The sequence below is a fragment of the Procambarus clarkii genome, chromosome 79 (genome assembly GCF_040958095.1).
Source record: "Procambarus clarkii isolate CNS0578487 chromosome 79, FALCON_Pclarkii_2.0, whole genome shotgun sequence".
In the NCBI taxonomy this organism is placed as follows: domain Eukaryota; kingdom Metazoa; phylum Arthropoda; class Malacostraca; order Decapoda; family Cambaridae; genus Procambarus; species Procambarus clarkii.
The window spans coordinates 15,635,452-15,662,610 of NC_091228.1; the positions used below are offsets into that span (position 1 = coordinate 15,635,452).

The 27,159-nt window shown below is 36.0% G+C and overlaps 1 protein-coding gene across 1 annotated transcript; it reads left to right on the plus strand.

Moving 5' to 3' along the window:
- The first annotated feature begins 18,740 nt into the window (after positions 1-18,740).
- On the plus strand, positions 18,741-26,822 carry LOC138357706 (jerky protein homolog-like). Its single transcript, XM_069314694.1, has 4 exons — positions 18,741-19,077; positions 20,653-20,843; positions 25,559-26,023; positions 26,406-26,822. The coding sequence occupies exons 1-4, from the start codon at positions 18,741-18,743 to the stop codon at positions 26,820-26,822; spliced, it is 1,410 nt and encodes a 469-aa protein (XP_069170795.1).
- The last annotated feature ends 337 nt before the right edge of the window (positions 26,823-27,159 follow it).

The window sequence follows — 27,159 nt, forward strand, 5'->3', positions numbered from 1 at the left end:
TTTATATGCATTATTCTATAGAATAATAGATCTCGTAATAATTTTGCAAAAATAGTGGCATTTACTATTTTTAAAAGATTATTAAAAAATTTACTGATATGGTGCATTCGGAAGACAAACCCAATTTTTCACTTTTGACAATTGAGCTCGGGTGCAGGGGGGGGGGGGGGTGGGTTGTGTAAAAGCCTGGTTTGTGCCTCGGAGAGGCTATGGGATCCAGTAAGATCGTCCTTCCTTTCCTCCCTAGAATCTGGATGTAGCAGGTGCTCAATTGTCAAAAGTGAAAAATTGGGTTTGTCTTCCGAATGCACCATATCAGTAAATTTTTTAATAATCTTTTAAAAATAGTAAATGCCACTATTTTTGCAAAATTATTACGAGATCAATTATTCTAATAAGGGTTTGATAAAATACAGTAGACTGCCTACTGGTTTTACCTGTAATAAGGTTTGATACAGATGATTATCCGTTCAAGGGGATTAAATAGCCGTTCTATGGCCCCAGGGTTTTCTCAAATTTTCTTTCATAGCCGGTCTATGGCCCCTGGGTTTTATGAACTTTTTTTTCCCAAGCCGGTCTATGGCCCCTGGGTTTTACGAACTTTTTTTTCCCAAGCCGGTCTATGGCGTGTATGTTAAATAAACCAAGTTTTTCACTTTTGACAATTGAGCACCTGCTACATCCAGATTCTAGGGAGGAAAGGAATATAATATAATATCTAATATATCTATCTGTGTGAAATAGATTACATCCATTTATTTGATATTCAGCTAATAGTTCTGTATTTTCTACATTCATCCATGTTTTGGTAAGTGCAATAATATGTATTGTTTCATTGCAGATTAGAGATTCAAGATAGTTCTAGATTTCCGAAGTACTGAAACGCGCGCCATACAGGCTTGGTGGATCTAGGTGCAAGGTAAAATTATTTACATTTACTTGTTTTGTATTTATATGCATATATGCATTTATATGCATTATTCTTTAGAATAATAGATCTCGTAATAATTTTGCAAAAATAGTGGCATTTACTATTTTTAAAAGATTATTAAAAAATTTACTGATATGGTGCATTCGGAAGACAAACCCAATTTTTCACTTTTGACAATTGAGCTCGGGTGCAGGGGGGGGTGGGGGGTTGTGTAAAAGCCTGGTTTGTGCCTCGGAGAGGCTATGGGATCCAGTAAGATCGTCCTTCCTTTCCTCCCTAGAATCTGGATGTAGCAGGTGCTCAATTGTCAAAAGTGAAAAATTGGGTTTGTCTTCCGATGCACCATATCAGTAAATTTTTTAATAATCTTTTAAAAATAGTAAATGCCACTATTTTTGCAAAATTATTACGAGATCTATTATTCTAATAAGGGTTTGATAAAATACAGTAGACTGCCTACTGGTTTTACATGTAATAAGGTTTGATACAGATGATTATCCGTTCAAGGGGATTAAATAACCGTTCTATGGCCCCAGGGTTTTCTCAAATTTTCTTTCATAGCCGGTCTATGGCCCCTGGGTTTTACGAACTTTTTTTTCCCAAGCCGGTCTATGGCCCCTGGGTTTTACGAACTTTTTTTTCCCAAGCCGGTCTATGGCGTGTATGTTAAATAAACCAAATTTTTCACTTTTGACAATTGAGCACCTGCTACATCCAGATTCTAGGGAGGAAAGGAATATAATATAATATCTAATATATCTATCTGTGTGAAATAGATTAAATCCATTTATTTGATATTCAGCTAATAGTTCTGTATTTTCTACATTCATCCATGTTTTGGTAAGTGCAATAATATGTATTGTTTCATTGCAGATTAGAGATTCTAGCTAGTTCTAGATTTCCGAAGTACTGAAACGCGCGCCGTACAGGCTTGGTGGATCTAGGTGCAAGGTAAAATTATTTACATTTACTTGTTTTTATATATATATATATATATATATATATATATATATATATATATATATATATATATATATATATATATATATATATATAATATATATATATATATATATATATATATATATATATATATATATATATATATATTTTGTGACGATAATCTCCTTCAAGAGATTGAGCCTGCTCTTCCCTCCATAATTACGTCTTCACAATTATATAAAAAGACTATGGAAGAAATGTCCAACAACGACAACAACACCAGCAAGGCTTGCCAGGGTGAGCAAAACGTATGCAGCCAGCCACCTGTTCGAACTCCAACCACCAAACTACCCGTTGATCGCTACGGCTCCGCTGATTGGTCGCCGGTCTGGCTGCACCTGCCTCGCCCCCCCCAATACTACCTGATGTCTGGGGTCGCCCCAACATCAGTCCTCAGAATGTTCAGTGCTTTCGTGGCCATCACACCTCCCAGCTAGACTCTAGCGTGTACTGAGAGAGGTGGTGGCTTTAAGCCAATATTCCAGCACCTCCCACTTAACTTTTGTATTGCACTTGTTATTTTGCCTTAACGTAACTTTTCATTTTGTCATTTAAGTATTCTTATTATTTTGATTCATTGATTTTATTATAAGAATTTGTTTGTGCATTATTTTCATGTTTTGATTTATTTAACGTAATTAAAATTTCATTGTTAAAGTTTACTTGTGTTTTGTGTGTCTTCTCCTTACCTTACCACAGACGAAGTTCCAGTTTTTCTATTTTTTTTTATAACTATGTGACGAGGCCATACCCCTAGCCTTAAACAGCCGAACACCAACGCGTTACCGTCACAAGTTATATGGGGGCCTGTCCGGGAGCTTCACTCAGGTACTGGTGCCAAGTGGTAATTTATGGTAAGCGTATTTAACTTTGTTAACGTAGCTTTACTATTTTTCATATTCAATTTCATTTTTTATAAGGTGCGGTGTATTGTGCATTACGAGAGTAACATATAGTGAAGGTGAGACAACTTTGGATTACGTGGTGACTGTAGGCCGCAGTCATACTCTTAATTGGTCATCTCTCCCTCCTTGTTATTACTCGTATTTACCATCTATGTCCCTTGAATATTTCTCATTCTGACAGATCATCATATTGGTACCCTGGTACTGTGGTCTGCCCCGGGTCAAGAGTACCCAATCTTCTGCAATCTGACTGTAGGAGGATAAAGAGGGCCATAGTTCCTCTAGCTCGAACTTTAGTTGCTGAATTGGGACCTCAGCAGCAGTTCTCGTCACAAGTTGACACCTCGCACCCCTACACGTCAGTCAGAGATGATGATACATACAACGGTAGGGAATTAGCTTATTTTTTCAGAGCACAAAAGTTCGCTAATTCTGTAAGTATCATATTAAATTCAGTAGGAAAAACTTGCTTTATGTCCTATAGAGACTTGGCAAGGTATGCCTACATCCTTGGACTACCAATTTTACTTTTGAAGCATTTAACTGTTTCATTTGTTTTCGAAACTTTGTTTCATTTGTTAGTAGGATTTTCTTGCCCTTATTCTCTTACATGAGTACCGGGTACAAGATTTCCTGCGCCCTTGATTTAATTTAATCATTTAATATCTTTCACTTAACGTTAATTGTTAAAGATCACACAGGATAGGTACCAGTTGCCACGTTGTCCTGTTTCTGACATTTCATTATTGAACATTCGTGTACCTTTATTTGCTAATTTCACCATGTTTCGTCTCCAAGCTTTCCGTACAAATCCAGCAGGTGAAATAGGGACTTTAAGTCGTGCCAAGAGGACTGAATTACAAACTCTTGCACATGAGTATCAACTAGAAGTTCCCTACCAAGCCAACAAAAATGACCTACACAACCTGTTGCTGGATTACTATTTAGAGCAAGGTAAGATAGACTCTGAAACTCATGAAACTTACTATATTGCAGATAAACCTGACTTGGCAACGCTGAAACTCAAACTAGAGCTGGCCAAGATTGAACGTGAGCAGCAAAGGGAAGCCCTCGAACAACAAGAACGAGCAGCTGCCATACGGAGAGAAGAACAAGAACGTGAGATTGCCTTACTCCAGGAGCGGGAACGCGTACGGCTTGAAACCAAACAACGCGAGTTGGAGATGCAACGCGAACATGACAAGCAACAAGCGACTCTGGCTCTTGAGTGTCGTCAACGGGAATACACGTTGGAAACTTCACACCTCGCTCAACGCCAGCAAGCTACTGCCAATCTTCCCGTCAGTTTTAATATATCACATGCAAGTAAGTTAATGCCATCCTTTGTAGAAGCAGAAGTTGATGTGTTCTTTACCACCTTTGAAACCCTTGCTAATCAACTCAGTTGGCCTGTCGACCAATGGGCAACACTTCTCAGAGTCCATCTTACAGGTAGAGCTGCAGTCACACTCAGTACTTTGGCGTCTGAGAATGACTACTACACTCTGAAACAAGCAGTGTTGGACGCCTACCTCCTCTCTACTGAAAGTTATAGAAGGAAATTCCGTGACCACCTGAAGGCAAGTACCACTACCTTCCTCGAGTTTGCTAACACGAAACGGAGGTATTTCATGAAATGGCTGGAAGCAGCACATGTCTCTACTTTTACAGAACTCGTCAACCTGATGCTTGTTGAAGAATTCTTGAGACGTGTGCCGCCTCCTGTCCGCCTCTACTTAGCAGATAAAGAAGAAACCGACTACCTGAAGTGTGCTAAGTCGGCTGACACTTACAGCCTCATCCACCGGCTGACACCTGAACCATCCTCCAGTAAGAAGTCGTGGTACAGTTACGAGAAGGTGAGCCCCGATCAAGCTGGTTCACAACTGTACTGCAAGTATTGTAGACTCTATGGACATACCATAGACAAGTGTGGTAAGTCTCAATACAAGGGAACCACTGACCAACAACGACCCAAACCAACTCCTCCTAAGTCCGGTAAGCCTGTGATGAATGTTGGTGTTGATGTTAATGATCTTTCTCTTTTCAGTAACCACCTGTATACTGGAACTGTCTCTGCCAACGGTTCAAATCCGGAGGGACGTTTCAAATTGAAGATCTTGAGGGACACAGCGGCTCTACAATCGATCATCTTGAAGTCGGCTGTGCCCAACATAGTCTACACCGGGGAAACAGTCTTCATCACTGACCTCACTGCTACCACTCCATACCCTCTCGCCAGAGTCCACCTGGATTGTCCCTACGTGAACGGGGAAGTCCAAGTCGCCGTCAGGGAAAAGCCTTTTCCCATGCCTGGAGTGCAACTTCTCCTAGGCAACGACTTGGCAGAAGACCTGCAACCGACCAACCTGATCGTCATGGACAAACCCCAGGTGTGTAACTCTGTGCCAATAAATCCTATTCTCGAGTATGTTCCAGCAGAGGTTCAAGAGAGTGATGAAGTTTCTCCTCCGGTTCTCGTGACCACCCGTGCACAAGCCGCACGTCCACAGCCAGCTGACTCTACTGCTACCGCTGTCCCTCAAGACCCTCAGAAACTACCCCCGCATCTGACCAAGTTGGAGTTCCGTAAGTTGCAGAGGGAAGATCTTACTTTAACACCATTGTTTTTCCAGGCTGAGACTCAACCCGACAGTATTCCTGGGTTCTTCCTAGAGAACGACTTGCTCTACCGCAGATATAGACCCAGTAAACTGAAGGAGGAGGACGATTGGGCCAACATCGAACAACTTGTGATTCCCACCAGCCTGCGGCCCACTATTCTACACCTGGCCCACGGAGCATTCTCCCACTACGGCTTCAACAAGACTTACCATGGGATTCGTCAAGACTACTACTGGCCAGGTATGGTAAATAACGTCAAACAGTACGTAAAACAGTGTCATACATGTCAGATGGCAGGCAAACCGAACGTCTCCATTCCCAGAGCACCACTGATTCCCATACAGGTGCCTGCGGAACCTTTCCACAGACTCATAATAGACTGTGTTGGTCCTTTACCTCGGACCAGTTCAGGTAACGCCTACATCCTAACCATCCTGTGTCCTACCACCAGATTTCCCATAGCAGTTCCAGTGAAGAATATCACGGCTGCTACGGTTATCAAACATCTATTGAAGATCTTCACTCAATACGGATTTCCCAGGGAGATTCAAAGTGACTGTGGCACCAACTTCACCAGTGATCTCTTCAAAAGGACACTGGAGGAGTTCAACATCAAACAGGTATTGTCCAGCCCCTATCATCCTGCTTCACAGGGTTCTCTTGAACGTAGTCATCAGACCATCAAAGCACTCTTGAAAAAGTTTTGTAGTGAAACCTCGAAGGATTGGGATAAGCAGATTGACCTTATAATGTGTATTTTCAGAAGTCTCCCCAATGAGTCCCTAGGAGTATCTCCTTATGAGATGCTCTACGGCCGTAAGTGCCGTACTCCCCTTAAGGCTTTCAAAGACTCTCTCAGAGATGCCACCTTCAGTGAGCATCAGAATGTGCCCCAGTTTCTTCAAAACCTTCAGCACATTCTAGAGAGAGTCCACCGCTTTGCCCATGATAATCTATTGAAAGCCCAGGTGAGAATGAAGACTCATTACGACCAGACCAGCAAAGTAAGAAAATTCAAGCCGGGAGACTTCGTCCTTGCTTATTTCCCTATCCCAGGTTCACCTTTACAAAACAGATTTTCAGGACCCTACTGCGTCAAAGAGTGCAGGAATAATAATAATTATGTGATAGAGACTCCAGATAGGCGGCGGAAGACCCAGCTGTGCCACGTCAACCTCCTGAAGCAATATAATGGTACTCCTCCCACTGTCTTGATTAATTGTTCTACCTTCACAGAACCCTACATCCACAGTGAGACCATCCCGGCTTCTTCTCCCGAAAGCACTGACAAGGAGTCGGCGCTTTCTAATTCCAAAATCCTTAATGATCTTCCCAAATGCTTTCAGGATAATACTCGTGCTCCTATGCCCTCTTCTAATTCCACTCTCACCTCGTCAGATAAGCCCTACATCCTCCATGTCGACGCCAATGGTACCGACGATGGTGGTGTCGTGATGCAGCAACGAGGCGAGAAGAATACACCTGTCAGCGACTACTGCTACAAGGAACGACGGAACAATTGGCAAGGAGCTACTCTTCCTCATCCTGAAGCTTCAGCACTTCACTCCACACCTGAAAAGTGCTCGGTCCACCATCAATACGGACCACACCACCCTACACCTCCTGCAGCACGCCCACTTCTCATCTCAACGTCTTCTACTATGGGCTTGCTAACTGCAGAAATTCAACCTGGAGACACGCTATACCAAGAGTCTGACAACATCTTAGCCCATGATCTCTCCAGAGTTTATGAAGTAGAAGCAACTCCATCTAATACTCCACCACATAACGACGTACTTCTTCCAGAACCGCAGGCTTCGGGGGAGAGTTGTGACGATAATCTCCTTCAAGAGATTGAGCCTGCTCTTCCCTCCATAATTACGTCTTCACAATTATATAAAAAGACTATGGAAGAAATGTCCAACAACGACAACAACACCAGCAAGGCTTGCCAGGGTGAGCAAAACGTATGCAGCCAGCCACCTGTTCGAACTCCAACCACCAAACTACCCGTTGATCGCTACGGCTCCGCTGATTGGTCGCCGGTCTGGCTGCACCTGCCTCGCCCCCCCAATACTACCTGATGTCTGGGGTCGCCCCAACATCAGTCCTCAGAATGTTCAGTGCTTTCGTGGCCATCACACCTCCCAGCTAGACTCTAGCGTGTACTGAGAGAGGTGGTGGCTTTAAGCCAATATTCCAGCACCTCCCACTTAACTTTTGTATTGCACTTGTTATTTTGCCTTAACGTAACTTTTCATTTTGTCATTTAAGTATTCTTATTATTTTGATTCATTGATTTTATTATAAGAATTTGTTTGTGCATTATTTTCATGTTTTGATTTATTTAACGTAATTAAAATTTCATTGTTAAAGTTTACTTGTGTTTTGTGTGTCTTCTCCTTACCTTACCACAGACGAAGTTCCAGTTTTTCTATTTTTTTTTATAACTATGTGACGAGGCCATACCCCTAGCCTTAAACAGCCGAACACCAACGCGTTACCGTCACAATATATATATATATATTATATATGTGTGTATATGTATTTGTATGTATATAAATTTGTGTGTAAATCACGGAAATTAACTTGAGGAAACTGGCAACCAAAAACCAGTAGGCAGTCTACTGTATTTTATCAAACCCTTATTAGAATAATAGATCTTGTAAAAATTTACCGATATGGTGCATTCGGAAGACGAACCAAATTTTTTCACTTTTGACAATTGAGCACCTGCTACATCCAGATTCTAGGGAGGAAAGGAAGGACGATCTTACTGGATCCCATAGCCTCTCCGAGGCACAAACCAGGCTTGTACACAACCCTCCCCCTGCACCCGAGCTATGTCAACAGGTCGTTCTTTCTCTTCGCCCTTACATCATCACACACAGAGATCACAATAACGTGATGCACCAAATGAACAAATCCACAAGGGCCGTGACGAGGATTTGAACCTGCGTCCGGGAGCATCCCAGACACTGCCTAAATCGACTGAGCTACAACAGGGTAAAAGGATCCAGGAAGTTCAGTAGAAGTTTGGTTTCAACCCTTTTACCCTGTCGTAGCTCAGTCGATTAAGGCAGTGTCTGGGATGCTCCCGGACACAGGTTTGAATCCTCATCACGGCCCTTGTGGATTTGTTCATTTGATGCATCACGTTATTCTGATCTGTGTGTGATGATGTAAGGGCGAAGAGGGAGAACGGCCTGTTGACATAGCTTGGGTGCAGGGGGGGGGGGGGTTGTGTAAAAGCCTGGTTTGTGCCTCGGAGAGGCTATGGGATCCAGTAAGTTCAGTAGAACTTCGGTTTCAACCCTTTTACCCTGTTGTAGCTCAGTCGATTAAGGCAGTGTCTGGGATGCTCCCGGACGCAGGTTCGAATCCTCGTCACGGCCCTTGTGGATTTGTTCATTTGATGCATCACGTTATTGTGATCTGTGTGTGTAATTCTTCACTTGCTACAGCAACAGGAATGTGTGTGTATGTATTTGTGTTGTTGAATATGACCGAAAGTGTAAGATTAATGATTCTAACACAAATCGTCTGAATATTTGTTTTTCTTCTCTGTCGAGAGTAGTTAAAAAAATTTACTCGAGTTTATTTTCACACTTTATTTATGGTCCTTAAGTCCCTCTCCTTAATGCTGCTGCTGTTTCTCGCATCTTTGCATCGCTTGTATGTTTGGGGGTTTGGCCTCTTGCTATATATTGATTCCATTTGTGTGTGTTTGGGTCTCAGGCCCTCTCGCAATTTCTGTTGAACAAACCCCTTTTCCTAGTTCTGCATCTCTCCTTTGGTACAAATTTTGTTGTGCTTTTATCATATATTTCACAAAACTTGACATACATTTCATTTACTTCATGTCCTATCAGCATGTGTTTGTCAAATTCTTTAAGGAAAGTTTATCATCCTGATTGCAGATCTCTAGCGCTATTATGTCAACTTCTTGTGGATTCGCAATCATTATTTAATTTACCTTTAGGTGTTCTTTCACCAGCACAGCAACACTGTACCTCTCCCAACCAGTTTAAGATAAAAACTAAGTACTAACTAATTAACTCAATGTAACCTACCTTACCCCCAAAATGTCAACCCATGTCTTCTATTGTAAACAATGCTGTTTTGTTGACCAAATTGTATTTTTGTTTTTTCTGCAATGTTTCCCCCCCCCCCCACCACTCTACCACCACATTGAGTTTAGTAGCTCTGTGCACGTCAGGTGCTGTTTAATATACAGACCTACTCCTCCATTTGACCTAGTTTCTCAATCACATCTATATCACTTTGTGCTTTAGGCCTGGTGGAGCTTGGTCCACCAGGCTGTTGTTTGGAGTGGCCCGCAGATCCACATACAGTCTGCATATGATATACAGTCTGTTGATCAATTGAACTACAGTAGTTAGTTTTTGTCATCCGAATGCACCAATATGTGTTCCTTCTTCCCAGATGAAGGAACTAGGTAATATTCATCATCTGAATGCACCATCTGAAGCTTTAACACACTCATGATACACGAGAGGTTTAAAAAACTTTTAAAACTTTTAAAACTTTTTGACCTATGTATTTAAAAGCAATTCTAAAGTTAAAAAGTGTAGCATAGGCCCCTCGCAGAATGTTCTTAATATGATCCTCAGGTTATAGTTTTCTATCTAAAACCACCCCTAGATCTCTTTCTTGATCAGAATTCTTTATAGATCTCTGTGGCTCGATCATAGAAACTGAGTAAATTCGTTACACTGGACCTTCCAGATCGAATACCATGCTGACAGTCTGATATATCATTCAGTACGTCTGCATCTGAAATTGAGCAATACCGGATTTATTATTTGGTTTTATAAATTTTATACTTATAATCTTAACTTATTTCAGAGACCACGAGTAATCTGGGCTTCGAACTCAACAGAAAAGCCTTCCGTAGACCTGCTTCTTTGCTACATAATAGACAAAATTTAGTAAGTATTGATTTATTATGTGTTTGTTTATTTATTTATTTTTTCTTTATATACAAGAAGGTACATTGGGGGAGAGTACAATGACTTGAAGTTATACATTCTTGTAAAGCAACTAGCACTCATAGCGTTTCGGGCAGATCTAAGTATACACCAAGGAACTTACCATCTTTTTTATTTCTGATGTTAACATTGTGTAACTGTAGATGAATTGCATTTGTTGATTTGCTCCCAAGTAAGATGTTGTAGGTCCTTTCTATGTTTAGTGGGAGTTTGTTGGTTGACATTAATAAGTGGATTTTTTTTAATTTATTGTTTACATCAATATTTAATATGAGTGGGTTGGAGTCTGAGTAGATGAGGTTAGTGTCATCATTATCTCATATCTCAGTGATTTTGTCATAATGGTCAAGTAGCTGTACTGTACAAGTAGAGGACATGAGAGATAGCTGTAAGAGGTATTTCAATATCTCCCTGCTCTAAATCCTTGTTGGCCTGGATTGTGGAGGTCATTGGTCTCTATAAAACTAGTAACCTGACTCCTGATCACTCTCAAATAATTTTATTATGTGGGATGTTAGTGCAACTGGTCTATAATTCTTTGCCAATGCTTGTGTTGTGTTGTGTTGTTTTGGTAGTGATGTGCAATGTGTTGTTTTGGTAGTGATTCGTCCAGTTCTGGTAGTAGTGCAGTTGTTGTGTGGTGTAGTACTTGTGTGCTTGTTAATGACTTGTATTCCAGTCTTGTGGGTATCTCCTTTCCCCTACGGGCCAACTGCTTTGTTCTTACCTAGCATTTTGCTTTGTTTGGGTATGAATGTTTGTGTGCCGTATATTTTGCAAAATTTGCCATATATCTCATTATTTACTCCTCTGCCTAGCAACAAGTCTGTCTAATTATACTCATTAACTGTTTTTCAAAGTTCCCCATAGTGTCCTTTATTGAAATCGAGTTCATGAACCGTTTCAATGTTCTTATTTTCTTCTAGATTATATCTTAAAGTATATTTAAATGTTATTGTTATTATTGTTATTAAATGTTATTGTGACATTGCATTGCAATTGAGCTATGTTGTTTACCATACCGTTCATTTCGTGAGTATAAGTATAGATGCCACACTTGTGACAGGTAAAACCATGCCTTTTTTGAAAAACAGCACCGTCTGTTGCACGTAAGAGCAACCCACACTACATTATGTTGCGATATTATTTCAATATTTCCGATTGCATTGATAATTTGAATTTTCATAGATTTCAATTTATTTTCATTTCGATTTAATAATTTTGTGTGACATTGCATTGAAATTGAGCTGTGTTGTTTACCATACTGTTCATTTCATGGGTATAGTTTATTTTTTTATTTTTTTCATTTCATTTTTTTAGCTGTTCTTATTTTTCAGTGATGGGAATATCAGATCATTTGATGTTCCCAATTTTCTGATGGAAGCATCAGACCATTATAGAATGCATCGGATGAGGTAGTTTGGAATGGTGGGGAGGACGAGAGGGGGGGATGGTGGGGAAGACGAGGGGACAGAGGAGAGGGTAATGGTGGGGAGGACGAGGGGACTGGGGAGTTGGGGATGGTGGGGACAGGGGAATGCTGGGGAGGACAAAGGGACAGGTGAATGGGAGATGGTGGGGGAGGAAGAAGGACAGGGGAGGGGAAAATGGTAAGGAGGACGATGGGACAGGGAAGTGGGAATAGTGGGGATGATGTGGGGACGGGGAAGTGGGAAGGACGAGAGGACTGTGGAATGGGGAATGGCAAAGTGAATTATAATTATATATATTAATTAATTCTTATAAATTTCCAGAAGCCTGTATCAACACCCACACTAATGCAACTGAAAGAGATGTTGAGACAAGTATTGCTGATATGTTGAAGAACGCCCCAAACAAACTCGGTGGAAACAGATACAAGGTAAAGTTTGCCAATTTGCTGTAGTCTAATTCAATTTCTTTTTAGTAATCTTTGAGAACATTTATGCTATGAATAAGATAAAATAATGTAACTAATTTTGACTAAATATGTAGATATATTTAATTTTCTGAGCACTAATAATGAAAGAAAACCAAAATAAGAGGTGGCTACTATCTCTAATAATGGGCTGGAATAATGCAGGATATAATAATATATATATATAAATATGACAATGTCAGACCACGGAGGAAGAATGAAACAGGAATTTCCTTAAGTACTTTTGTATATTAAATACATCTTCAGAAGGTCCTTCTGAAGATGTATTTAATATACGAAAGTACTTAAGGAAATTCCTGTTTCATTCTTCCTCCGTGGTCTGACATTGTCACATTCTTAATCACGTGTTTATTTTCGTGATATACACACATATATATAAATATATATATATATATATATATATATTTATATATATATTTATTTTTATAAATATATATATGATATATAGATTCTATATAGATTCTATTCTATTATTCTATTCTATTCTATAGTTTTATATAGATTCTTGTTTTAGTTTTTTTTTCTATAATATGGAAACGGTTTTTAATTAATAAATTAAATTTTATATAATAAAATAGTGCATTATTGAAAACAATTAGTAACAAACAATATTTCATTACAGGATGGTGAAGCAAGAAGACATGTGCATCACACAGCAGACTTGGATATGACGAATACTGAAAATGGCTAATGTCTATATAGAAGAATCTATATGTGTCTATATATAGACACATATAGATTCCTATATATAACATATATATGTGTGTATATATATTATAATATATATATATATATATATATATATATATATATATATATATATATATATATATATATATATAGGTTAGGTTTGGTAGGGTTGGTTAGTTATCATATATCTACGTATAACTAGCTAGTTTTACCTTTATATATATATTATTTATATATATATATTATATAAAAAGTTTGTGAGGAAGACCTCTGGTGCCAATGTGGGGACCCATAGCCTCGGAGAAGAAAATAAAAAGTATTCAGAGGAGACCTTGTGGTCACTCACTAAACACTAATATTATCTTCTACCACCCCCATTCTTTTGTATGTACACATATATATTTGCTTTATTTGAACTTTGTTACAAAAAGGGAGTTACATATAGGTTACAAAGATGGTTATCATATATATATTATTCATATATATATATTATTTATATATATATATATATTATTTATATATATATATATTATTTATATATATATTATTTATATATATATTATTTATATATATATTATTTATATATAAATATATTATTTATATATATATTATTTATATATAAATATATTATTTATATATATATATTATTTATATATAAATATATATATATATATATATATATATATAATATATAATATATATAATATATATACTATTACACTACATTCTTATATATTACACTAATATATATATATATATATATATATATATATATATATATATATATATATATATATATATATATATATATATATATATATATATATATATATATAAATATATATATATTATATATATATATATATATATATTATATAAATTATTTATATATATATTATTTATATATATATTATATATATAATTATATAGGTCATATGTTTTTGTATTTTTGCTGATTTGTTAGTAAATAATAAAAGAAATATAAATTATTTGATTTTTTTACCCTTAAATTGGTTTTAATATTTAAATTGAAAACAATAATATAATATAAAAAAATATAAGAAAAATAATAATACATTATAAAATAAAATATAATAAAAATAATATAATATAATATAAAATAATATAATTTAATTTCAAGAAATTTAACTTTAAACACAAAGATGTGAAAAGGGTTCAGATAAGGCTCAAACCTTTCACAAGAGATTCATATTGGTGTATGAATGGATTATGAATGACTCATGTTAGGAGTGTAAAGTTGCCACAACATCTCAAATTAGTGTTAGATACATATGTCTTGGTTATAAGTTTTGGAAACCTATTTAAGTCCACACACAATATCGTATCTGATACGATAAAACAAACGTTTCCAATCCTTTCAAATACTTTCCAGATATGTTGTGGCAACCTAAAATTGTTTGCTGGGTATCCAATAGGAATTTTAAATTCACTCGATCTGCCAGGGACACCATCACCGGAAAACCTGTATTTAAAAATCGGCGTGCCAATTATCATGTAACGAAATATCAACCAGCCAAAGCTTAGCAAAGGCACACAGCTTGCAGTAAAAAATAATTCAGCAACGTCATAGAAGCAACCGTCTTGACCGGACCTGTCACAGGTGAAAATATCCTCATTCCTCACATTCATATGATTCCAACAGATTTACCATTTAAATTTAAGAGATTATAATTCCTAAACGTTTGCAATCACCATCAACAAAGCTCAGGGCCAATCTTTAGAATTGTGCTGTTTAGATCTAGACACGGATTGCTTCTCACATAGACAATTATATGTTACGTGTTCTAGAGTCAGCAATCAGACAATCTCTATATCTTCACAGACAGTGGAACAAGAAAAAATATTGTCATATATCTACGTTAATTTTAACTCCAATTAAAACAAGTTGACCTCATACATAATGAAATGGGTAGCTTTATCATTTCATAAGAAAAAATTAGAGAAAATATATTAATTCAGGAAAACTTGGCTTATTAGGCAAATCGGGCCTTGCATAGTAGGCTGAGAAGTGCATTCTGGCTACTAGGTACGACATATATATATATATATATATATATATATATATATATATATATATATATATATATATATATATATATATATATATATATATATATGTCGTACCTAGTAGCCAGAACGCACTTCTCAGCCTACTATGCAAGGCCCGATTTGCCTAATAAGCCAAGTTTTCCTGAAATAATATATTTTCTCTAATTTTTTTCTTATGAAATAATAAAGCTACCCATTTCTTTATGTATGAGGTAAAAAAAAAATTATTGGAGTTAAAATTAACGTAGATATATGACCGAACCTAACCAACCCTACCTAACCTAACCTAACCTATCTTTATAGGTTATGATAGGTTAGGTAGCAGAAAAAGTTAGGTTAGGTTAGGTTAGGTAGGTTAGGTAGTCGAAAAACAATTAATTCAGGAAAACTTGGCGTATTAGGCAAATCGGGCCTTGCATAGTAGTCCGAGAAGTGCGTTCTGGCTACTAGGTACGACATATATATATATATATATATATATATATATATATATATATATATATATATGTCGTACCTAGTAGCCAGAACTCACTTTTCAGCCTACAATGCAAGGCCCGATTTGCCTAATAAGCCAAGTTTTCATGAAATAATATATTTTCTCTAATTTTTTTCTTATGAAATGATAAAGCTACCCATTTCATTATGTATGAGGTCAATTTTTTTTTATTGGAGTTAAAATTAACGTAGATATATGACCGAACCTAACCAACCCTACCTAACCTAACCTAACCTATCTTTATAGGTTAGGTTTGGTTAGGTAGCCGAAAAAGTTAGGTTAGGTTAGGTTAGGTAGGTTAGGTAGTCGAAAAACAATTAATTCATGAAAACTTGGCTTATTAGGCAAATCGGGCCTTGCATAGTAGGCTGAGAAGTGCGTTCTGGCTACTAGGTACGACATATATATATATATATATATATATATATATATATATATATATATATATATATATATATATATATATGTCGTACCTAGTAGCCAGAACTCACTTCTCAGCCTACTATGCAAGGCCCGATTTGCCTAATAAGCCAAGTTTTCATGAATTAATTGTTTTTCGACTACCTAACCTACCTAACCTAACCTAACCTAATTTTTTCGGCTACCTAACCTAACCTGACCTATAAAGATAGGTTAGGTTAGGTTAGGTAGGGTTGGTTAGGTTCGGTCATATATCTACTTTAATTTTATCTCCAATAAAAAACAATTGATCTCATACATAATGAAATGGGTAGCTTTATCATTTCATAAGAAAAGAGTTAGAGAAAATTTATTAATTCAGGAAAACTTGGCTTATTAGGCAAATTGGGCCTCGCATAGTAGGCTGAGAAGTGAGTTCTGGCTACTAGGTACGACATATATATATATATATATATGTCGTACCTAGTAGCCAGAACGCACTTCTCAGCCTACTATGCAAGGCCCGATTTGCCTAATAAGCCAAGTTTTCCTGAATTAAAATATTTTCTCTAATTTTTTTCTCATGAAATGATAAAGCTACCCATTTCCTTATGTATGAGGTTAATTTTTTTTATTGGAGTTAAAATTCACGTAGATATATGACCGAACCTAACCAACCCTACCTAACCTAACCTAACCTATCTTTATAGGTTAGGTTAGGTTAGGTAGCCGAAAAAGTTAGGTTAGGTTAGGTTAGGTAGGTTAGGTAGTCGAAAAACAATTAATTCATGAAAACTTGGCTTATTAGGCAAATTGGGCCTTGCATAGTAGGCTGAGAAGTGCGTTCTGGCTACTAGGTACGACATATATATATATATATATATATATATATATATATATATATATATATATATATATATATATATATATATATATATATATATATATATATATATGTCGTACCTAGTAGCCAGAACTCACTTCTCAGCCTACTATGCAAGGCCCGATTTGCCTAATAAGCCAAGTTTTCATGAATTAATGTTTTTTCATCTACCTAACCTACCTAACCTAACCTAACCTAGCTTTTTTTGGCTACCTAACCTAACCTTACCTATAAAGATAGGTTAGGTTAGGTTAGGTAGGGTTGGTTAGGTTCGGTCATATATCTACGTTAATTTTAACTCCAATAAAAAAAAATTGACCTCATACATAGTGAAAAGGGCAGCTTTATCATTTCATAAGAAAAAAATTATAGAAAATATATTAATTCAGGAAAACTTGGCTTATTAGGCAAATCGGGCCTCGCATAGTAGGCTGAGAAGTGAGTTCTGGCTACTAGGTACGACATATATATATATATGTCGTACCTAGTAGCCAGAATGCACTTCTCGGCCTACTATGCAAGGCCCGATTTGCCTAATAAGCCAAGTTTTCCTGAATTAATATATTTTCTCTAATTTTTTTCTTATGAAATGATAAAGCTACCCATTTCATTATGTATGAGGTAAAAAAAAAATTATTGGAGTTAAAATTAAGGAAGATATATGACCGAACCTAACCAACCCTACCTAACCTAACCTAACCTATCTTTATAGGTTAGGTTAGGTTAGGTAGCCGAAAAAGCTAGGTTAGGTTAGGTTAGGTAGGTTAGGTAGTCGAAAAACAATTAATTCATGAAAACTTGGCTTATTAGGCAAATCGGGCCTTGCATAGTAGGCATAGAAGTGAGTTCTGGCTACTAGGTACGACATATATATATATATATATATATATATATATATATATATATATATATATATATATATATATATATATATATATATATATATATATATATATATATATATATATATATATATATATATTATATTATGAATATCAGAGGTCCCAGGACAATTATTGTGCATGTGTAGTATGTATATTTATGTAGTATATTTGGCATATTTAATGGCATTTAGTTAATGCCACTTAGTGGCATGTCTATGCACCCTTTCCAGTTTGTTGATATGCTTCTTAAGATATGGGCACCATACAATAGAAGAATGACTTATCATCAAGTGAAAAATTTACAACTCAGAACAGATGAAGATTTTCGTAATCAATCTAATTCTCAACATCATCATGGTAGATCACCATTCTGTGACTTAAATATAAATATGGTGAGTACGTTTCCCATAGACTATGCATCAGATATGTCTGGGGGGTTATGAAAAGGTTACTTCTTGCCTGGATACGAAATAAAAACGTAAAATTATGTGCTTGCCAAGTTGATGGAATTAGTCAGCGTCTAATTAAAATAACAAAATTTGTGCCTATGCACTTTGCACGTAAACCTCGAAGTCTTTCAGAGGTTGATAAATGGAAAGCGACTGAATACAGGCAACTCCTTCTCTACACCGGTAAGATTGTACTGAAGGGGATCTTACCCAAAGAATTGTATGACCATTTCCTGACTCTGAGTGTAGTCATTTCTATTCTTGTATCACCTCAATTGATTCAGTTAAATTACAGCCAATATGCACATGATCTTTTGCTGTACTTTGTGTTAAAGGCTCGTGAGCTGTATGGTAAGGATTTTTTAGTGTACAATATACACTGCCTAACACACATATCCTCTGATGCCAAAGAGTTTGGTAGTTTGGACAGATGTTCAGCATTTCTATTTGAAAATTACCTGCAGCAGGTTAAGAATATGGTTCGATCAAGTAAAAACCCTCTTGTTCAAATTGCAAAGAGGCTGAAAGAGATGCAGCATGCTCAAAGGATTTATACACCAAATACAGAACATGAAATATATACCAAGGCACCAAACAATGCCTATTTGCTGAATAATGAAACTTGCTGCCAAGTTTTGGACACTGTCAGTGACACCGATGAAAATGGAGACAGCATGTTCCTTTGCAGGGTATATTCGAGAAGTATACCTCTCTTTGAGACACCTTGTAACTCCAAATTAATTGGATCATTTAAGGTTCTTACTAGGAATTCATCCATGAAGGTGATTCCAGCAAGAAAACTAAACCGCACAGGTATGATGATCGAGACAGAAAGCGCAAATACTTTTCTGTCAATACTACATGACTTATGACAAGTACGTATTTAAATACTGTATCCATTCTTTAATAATAGTTTGAACTAATATTGTAAGTTAATGAGATTCACAATTTTGTTTTTTACTAAAGCTATTATCTTGTGACCAATATTTACCTGTTTAAAAATACCATTAGCCTGTATTTCATGAAAATTATTAATATTTTGAGAGCACATTAAAAGATAAAACTATTAAGCCTTTTAGTCTATACATGGCAGCTACTGTTTATACCAACCGAAAATCATTTACAAATGTGGCTAATCTATGATTGACATAATCAAGTAAATCTATTACCAACTTTATGCTAATTTCTTTTTTTTGGGGAGAACAACCCTTAATAAGATTTTTCAATTTTGTAGATGACATCTGAAAAGCGGTATGCAGTGGTAGGCTTCAATGATCATAGTGTGGGTATCATCTCCACAACCTGGATTGAAAAATCTGATGATGTAAGCATTACTTTGAAACTAAAAAATTGCATATATTGAGTTGGTAATTAGTAATAAGTAATTATTTAAAATATATCTCATGTTGACCCCCACACTCATGTTGACCCTCATTCTCTCTCTAATGTTGACCTCCCTTTTCTCATGTTGAAATTTGTTTTGTTAATTTTGTTCTGTCACCTCTTCTTATTCTGTGTGTACTTGTCTGTCTCTGTATCTGTCTCTCTGTATGTCTCTCTTTCTTTTCTTTCTTTTTCTTTCTATATTTCTTTTTCTTTATTTCATTCTTTTCTTTTTTCTTCTCTTCTCATGTTGGCCCTCCTCTCTCTCATGATAACCCCCCCCCCTCTCTCTGATGTTGGCTCACCCTCTTTCTGATGTTGGGTAGTTTAAATGTGATGTAGATATGTAGTATAACTTATAATATTAGTATGCAGTAGTAAAAGCTCATGAAATTTGTTGATTATACAGTACAGTAGTTAGATTTTAATAGCTAAATCTTGCAATCTTGAAAACAATGAGCTGGTCACGCCAAGTACATCAGTCGTTAGGACTCCAAGGTCAAGGAATTTATTCGACCCAAAGTCACCAGACAAGAACGATGGGAGTTTGAAAGAAATGATGCAGAATATGAGTAAGTTTTGAAAGTTTAATTAATTTATTATGTAGCCTATAACCTATATGTACCCTATGGGTGATAGGCATAAGTTTCATGTTCAAGTAGACTGCAAACTGAGCAGGTTAGATTGCTGAATTTGCTTCCTATTATATAAGCAGTTTCATAAAATGTAGGGTTGGACAAGTATATGAGTGGGATTGGGTGGTTATAGATAGGAGCTGCCTCGTATGGGCCAATAGGCCTTCTGCAGTTACCTTTGTTCTTATGTTCTTATAATTACTAAGCAATTATCCCATTATCTATCACATCAGTCATAGCCTACTTTTTGGGTGCTTTCTCAGTGTCAGTTATTTTAACATATACTTTATAATGCTTTTATTTTAAATGTACATTCAAGATATGTAATATAATAACATGTACACTTTCTATATACTGTATAAATTTCCAGGTAACATGTTGCAGGCCATATACACTGAAGTGAATGAACTGAAAAGTGATGTGAAGATATTGAAAACAACTTTGACTACAAAAGAAACAGACAAGATCATAGAAGATCTAATACCAAATCCTATTGCTGCAGAAGGTGATCTTAATGCTCTCAATAAGAAGTTAGCGGAATCGAGTTTCAGAACAAAATTTGTAAGTGGTATTTTAACAGTAATGTTTCCTTCAATTTTTCATCTTAAATATTACAGATATTTGCTAATTTTCTAATTAAAATTTTTTGGTAGTTCATGCAGAAAAGATAAAATTGCTAAATAATAAGAATAATGATATAATCTTGTTTATATAGGATAGGATAACATCTAACACTTACGTATTTGTAAATTATGTAATATTAACACAGAGTCTTTCACACTCTCCTGAGTGCTTTCTCAAGGTCTTGAGTGTATGGTTAGGATGAGGCTTACATCTCAACGACAATATTTCTCTTGCTAATTTTGTTAGTCGTTGAGATGTATCTCTTCATAACACACACACTTATCTGCTTGATGGGGGTCTGGGAGTTCTTCTACTCCCCAAGCCCGGCCAGAGGCTAGGCTTCACTTGAGAACTTTGTTCTAGTGCTTGGCTTGGGCTTGGTGATTGTGGAGATTATCATAGAGGATTACATGCTGTTATGGAAATAGTCAACTAGAGGGTTATTTTGTAGACCCAGGTCAATATTGAAATCACCTCCTAGAATGATGTGATTTTTGTTGAGATGTTTTTTATGATAAGATTCCTTTTCATAAATAAGTCATTTATGATAAGATATATATATATATATATATATATATATATATATATATATATATATATATATATATATATATATATATATATATATGTCGTACCTAGTAGCCAGAACGGACTTCTCAGCCTACTATTCAAGGCCCGTTTTGCCTAATAAGCCAAGTTTTCATGAATTAATTGTTTTTCGACTACCTAACCTACCTAACCTAACCTAACCTAACTTTTTCGGCTACCTAACCAATCCTAACCTATAAAGATAGGTTAGGTAGGGTTGGTTAGGTTCGGTCATATATCTACGTTAATTTTAACTCCAATAAAAAAAAATTGACCTCATACATAATGAAATGGGTAGCTTTATCATTTCATAAGAAAAAAATTAGAAAAAATATATTAATTCAGGAAAAGTTGGCTTATTAGGCAAATCGGGCCTTGCATAGTAGGCCAAAAAGTGAGTTCTGGCTACTAGGTACGACATATATATATATATATATATATATATATATATATATATATATATATATATATATATATATCTATATATATATATATATATATATATATATATATATATATATATATATATATATATATATATATATATATATATATATATATATATGTCGTACCTAGTAGCCAGAACGCACTTCTCAGCCTACTATGCAAGGTCCGATTTGCCTAATAAGCCAAGTTTTCATGAAATAATTGTTTTTCGACTACCTAACCTAACCTAACCTAACTTTTTCGCCTACCTAACCTAACATATAAATATAGGTTAGGTTAGGTTAGGTAGGGTTGGTTAGGTTCGGTCATATATCTACGTTAATTTTAACTCCATTAAAAAATAAATGACCTCATACATAATGAAATGGGTAGCTTTATAATTTCATAAGAAAAAAAATAGAGAAAATATATTAATTCAGGAAAACTTGGCTTATTAGGCAAATCGGGCCTCGCATAGTAGGCTGAGAAGTGCGTTCTGGCTACTAGGTACGACATATATATATATATATATATATATATATATATATATATATATATATATATATATATATATATATATATATATATATATATATATATATATATATATATATATATATATATATATATATATGTCGTACCTAGTAGCCAGAACGCACTTCTCTGCCTACTATGCAAGGCCCGATTTGCCTAATGAGCCAAGTTTTCATGAATTAATGTTTTTTCGACGACCTAACCTACCTAACCTACCTAACCTAACCTAACCTAACTTGCTCGGCTACCTAACCTAACCTAACCTATAAAGATAGGTTAGGTTAGGTTAGGTAGGGTTGGTTAGGTTCGGTCATATATCTACGTTAATTTTAACTCCAATAAAAAAAAATTGACCTCATACATAATGAAATGGGTAGCTTTATCATTTCATAAGAAAAAAATTTGAGAAAATATATTAATTCAGGAAAACTTGGCTTATTAGGCAAATCGGGCCTTGCATAGTAGGCTGAGAAGTGCGTTCTGGCTACTAGGTACGACATATATATATATATATATATATATATATATATATATATATGTCGTACCTAGTAGCCAGAACGCACTTCTCTGCCTACTATTCAAGGCCCGATTTGCCTAATAAGCCAAGTTTTCATGAATTAATTGTTTTTCGACTACCTAACCTACCTAACCTAACCTAACCTAACTTTTTCGGCCACCTAACCTAACCTAACCTATTAAGATAGGTTAGGTTAGGTTAGGTAGGGTTGGTTAGGTTCGGTCATATATCTACGTTAATTTTAACTCCAATAAAAAAAAATTGACTTCATACACAATGAAATGGGTAGCTTTATCATTTCAAAAGAGAAAAAATAGAGAAAATATATTAATTCATGAAAACTTGGCTTATTAGGCAAATCGGTCCTTGCATAGTAGGCTGAGAAGTGAGTTCTGGCTACTAGGTACGACATATATATATATATATATATATATATATATATATATATATGTCGTACCTAGTAGCTAGAATGCACTTCTCAGCCTACTATGCAAGGCCCGATTTGCCTAATAAGCCAAGTTTTCATGAAGTAATTGTTTTTCGACTACCTAACCTACCTAGCCTAACCTAACCTAACTTTTTCGGCTACCTAACCTAACCTAACCTATAAAGATAGGTTAGGTTAGGTTAGGTTAGGTAGGGTTGGTTTGGTTCGGTCATATATCTACGTGAATTTTAAATCCAATAAAAAAAACTTGACCTCATACATAATGAAATGGGTAGCTTTATCATTTCATAAGAAAAAAAATAGAGAAAATATATTAATTCTGGAAAACTTGGCTTATTAGGCAAATCGGGCCTTGCATAGTAGGCTGAGAAGTGCGTTCTGGCTACTAGGTACGACATATATATATATATGTCGTACCTAGTAGCCAGAACTCACTTTTCAGCCTACAATGCAAGGCCCGATTTGCCTAATAAGCCAAGTTTTCATGAATTAATATATTTTCTCTAATTTTTTTCTTATGAAATGATAAAGCAACCCATTTCATTGTGTAAGAGGTCAATTTTTTTTTATTGGAGTTAAAATTAACGTAGATATATGACCGAACCTAACCAACCCTACCTAACCTAACCTAACCTATCTTTATAGGCTAGGTTAGGTTAGGTAGCCGAAAAAGTTAGGTTAGGTTAGGTTAGGTAGGTTAGGTAGTCGAAAAGCAATTAATTCATGAAAACTTAGCTTATTAGGCAAATCGGGCCTTGCATAGTAGGCTCAGAAGTGAGTTCTGGCTACTAGGTACGACATATATATATATATATATATATATATATATATATATATATATATATATATATATATATATATATATATATATATATATATATATATATATAGATATATATATAGATATATATATAGATATATATATATATATATATATATATATATATATATATATATATATATATATTTATAGGAAGGGAGTACCACCTCTAGCTGGAAGAAGGGGGGACCCATAGCCTCAGAGGAAACCACGCATAACGCATTAGAGGGAATGTTTAGATCCCCTCCAATACAGTTTCTGTGTGCTTTTCTCCTACCACCCACTTCCTTTTTTATTTTTTGTGCTTTATTATGCATTTGATGGTTACAAGATATACATGGGTTGATACAAAAATAATAATGCAAAAAGGTGCTTTTTGCTATATATATATATATATATATATATATATATATATATATATATATATATATATATATATATCTATATATATATATATATATATATATATATATATATATATATATATAATATATAATATATATCAAAATTACTTTGTCCGTATATGAAAACATGAGGCGGGCCATACGGTATTAATCCCGTCTGCCCGAGACTCGAGGCGCATGGTGTAGGTTGGGGTGGGGTGGGTGGGTGGTGTCGGGAGAGATGGGAGCGTTGGGAGGGACCACCTGGGGGGATTAGGGGGGGGGGGGAGTGGCCTATACACTACAGTACAGTAATTACTATAAATTTTAGAACAATTCATCATAGCCAAAATCAAAAGAAATACTAGTAATTATGTAATAAAAAATTTTATACAAGTTTCCTAAAAACAATTTGCACAGGCTGAAGTTTCCTTCAAAAATATATATTTTATTCCTCCTGGCGGCCTACGTAACGTGCCTCCTCCCTGCTCCGACTGGACCCGTCCAGGCCTGGTCAAGCCATGTGCTCTCTAGCCTCGTGTTACACCACAGTGCCGCGCCATTAGTGAAATATTTTTTTAAATAACTTTTTTATTTTCATAGTAACTTTGAACATTTTTGGCCAAGACTATGTCTGGTAGCAACATGAATCGTTCTGGAGGTGGTAAGAGGAAGAAGGTTGTCCTAACACTTAAGGACAAGCTACGTGTTATACAACTTTGTGAACATGGCCGGTCGACCTCAAGTGTTGCCAAGGAATATAATATAGGCACTAGTACTGTTTCTGATATAAGGAAACAAAAAGAGAAACTTATGCAATTCATTTCAACCTGTGAAAGTGAAGGTGCAAGCACTAGCAGAGGTTGTGGTAGAAAAACTATGAAAACTTCGACGCATGTGCAGTTGGATGAGGCTGTGTACAAGTGGTTTGCTCAGCACCGCACAGCTGGCGTGACAATTCACGGCCCAGAAATACAAAATGCTGCAAGCAGATTTGCTGAAAGCCTTGGAATAAAGAATTTCGAAGCGAGTGAAGGGTGGGTTGCAAGGTTCAAGGGTAGGCACAATATTGTGAAGAGGAAAATTGTCGGTGAAAAACTGAGTGCAGATGAAAGCAGTGTAGAACCATTTAAACATAAATTACGAGAATATATTGTGGCAAATAATATTTATTCGTATCAGATTTATAATGCAGATGAAACTGGGTTGTATTGGAGGAGTTTACCAGAAAAAACTCTAGCAATGAGGAGTGAGGGTTGTGTGCCAGGACGTAAGGTTTGCAAGGACAGGCTCTCAGCCATGATGTGTGCGAATGCCGACGGCACAGACAGAATCACGTGTGCAATTGTTGGCAAATCTAAGAAACCAAGAGCCTTGCAACATTGCATGGACAGACTGCCAGTGAAATATTATAACTAAAAAAATGCATGGTTTACACAGGAGATCTTTCTTTCCTGGTTTCATGACGTGTTCTGCAGGGAAGTTCGTGCCTATCAAATTAAGAAATTCAAAATATGGCCAAGCGAAGTTCGGGCTTTACTGTTGCTTGATAATGCGCCTGCCCACCCCAGAATTGACACGTTAACCTCACATGATGGCAAGATAACGTGTATGGCACTTCCTCCTAACACAACCTCTCTCATTCAGCCTATGGATCAGGGAGTTATCTGTGCTACGAAGAGGTTGTACACCAAAAAAATGCTAAACGAAGTTTTGGTGGTTTTGCCTCTTCCGGAAGATATTGAACTCGGTGTGGATAACAGGGCTAAAAAAAAACCTTCAGAATTTGAAGAACTATACAATCAAAGAAGCCGTCTATAACTGGGCCAAGGTATGGAGTGAATTAAAGGAATCGACTTTGAAAAATTCCTGGAAAAAACTCCTCACGTCTACGGTCAGAAATGAGGAGGATGAAGAAATGGATTTTGAAGGATTTACAGATGAAATCCATGGAATGTTTAGAAATGCCGGCGAAAACTTAGAAAGACAGGATGTGGTTGATTGGCTTGAACAAGATGCCAATGATCCAGGATATGGTGTGATGAGTGAAGACGAGATTCTACAGTCTGTTACTGGTGAGGTGGACGAAGAGGATGAAGAAGGCAGTGAAGAACCAACACCAATGACCATGAAATACAGTGTACTCATGTGCATGTGTACTCACATGCTCATACTCACCTATAAAGATAGGTTAGGTTAGGTTAGGTAGGGTTGGTTAGGTTCGGTCATATATCTACGTTAATTTTAACTCCAATAAAAAAATATTGACCTCATACAAAATGAAATGGGTAGCTTTATCATTTCATAAGAAAAAAATTAGAAAAAATATATTAATTCAGGAAAACTTGGCTTATTAGGCAAATCGGGCCTTGCATAGTAGGCTGAGAAGTGCGTTCTGGCTACTAGGTACGACATATATATATATATATATATATATATATATATATATATATATATATGTCGTACCTAGTAGCCAGAACGCACTTCTCGGCCTACTATGCAAGGCCCGATTTGCCAAATAAGGCAAGTTTTCCTAA

Coding starts and splice junctions, on each gene's coding strand:
- LOC138357706 (XM_069314694.1), top strand. CDS start 18,741: ATGGTTCGATCAAGTAAAAACCCTCTTGTTCAAATTGCAAAGAGGCTG. Junction 19,078..20,652: donor AAGAAAACTAAACCGCACAG/GTATGATGATCG, acceptor ATAAATTTCCAG/GTAACATGTTGCAGGCCATA. Junction 20,844..25,558: donor CGAGTTTCAGAACAAAATTT/GTAAGTGGTATT, acceptor TGGTTTGCTCAG/CACCGCACAGCTGGCGTGAC.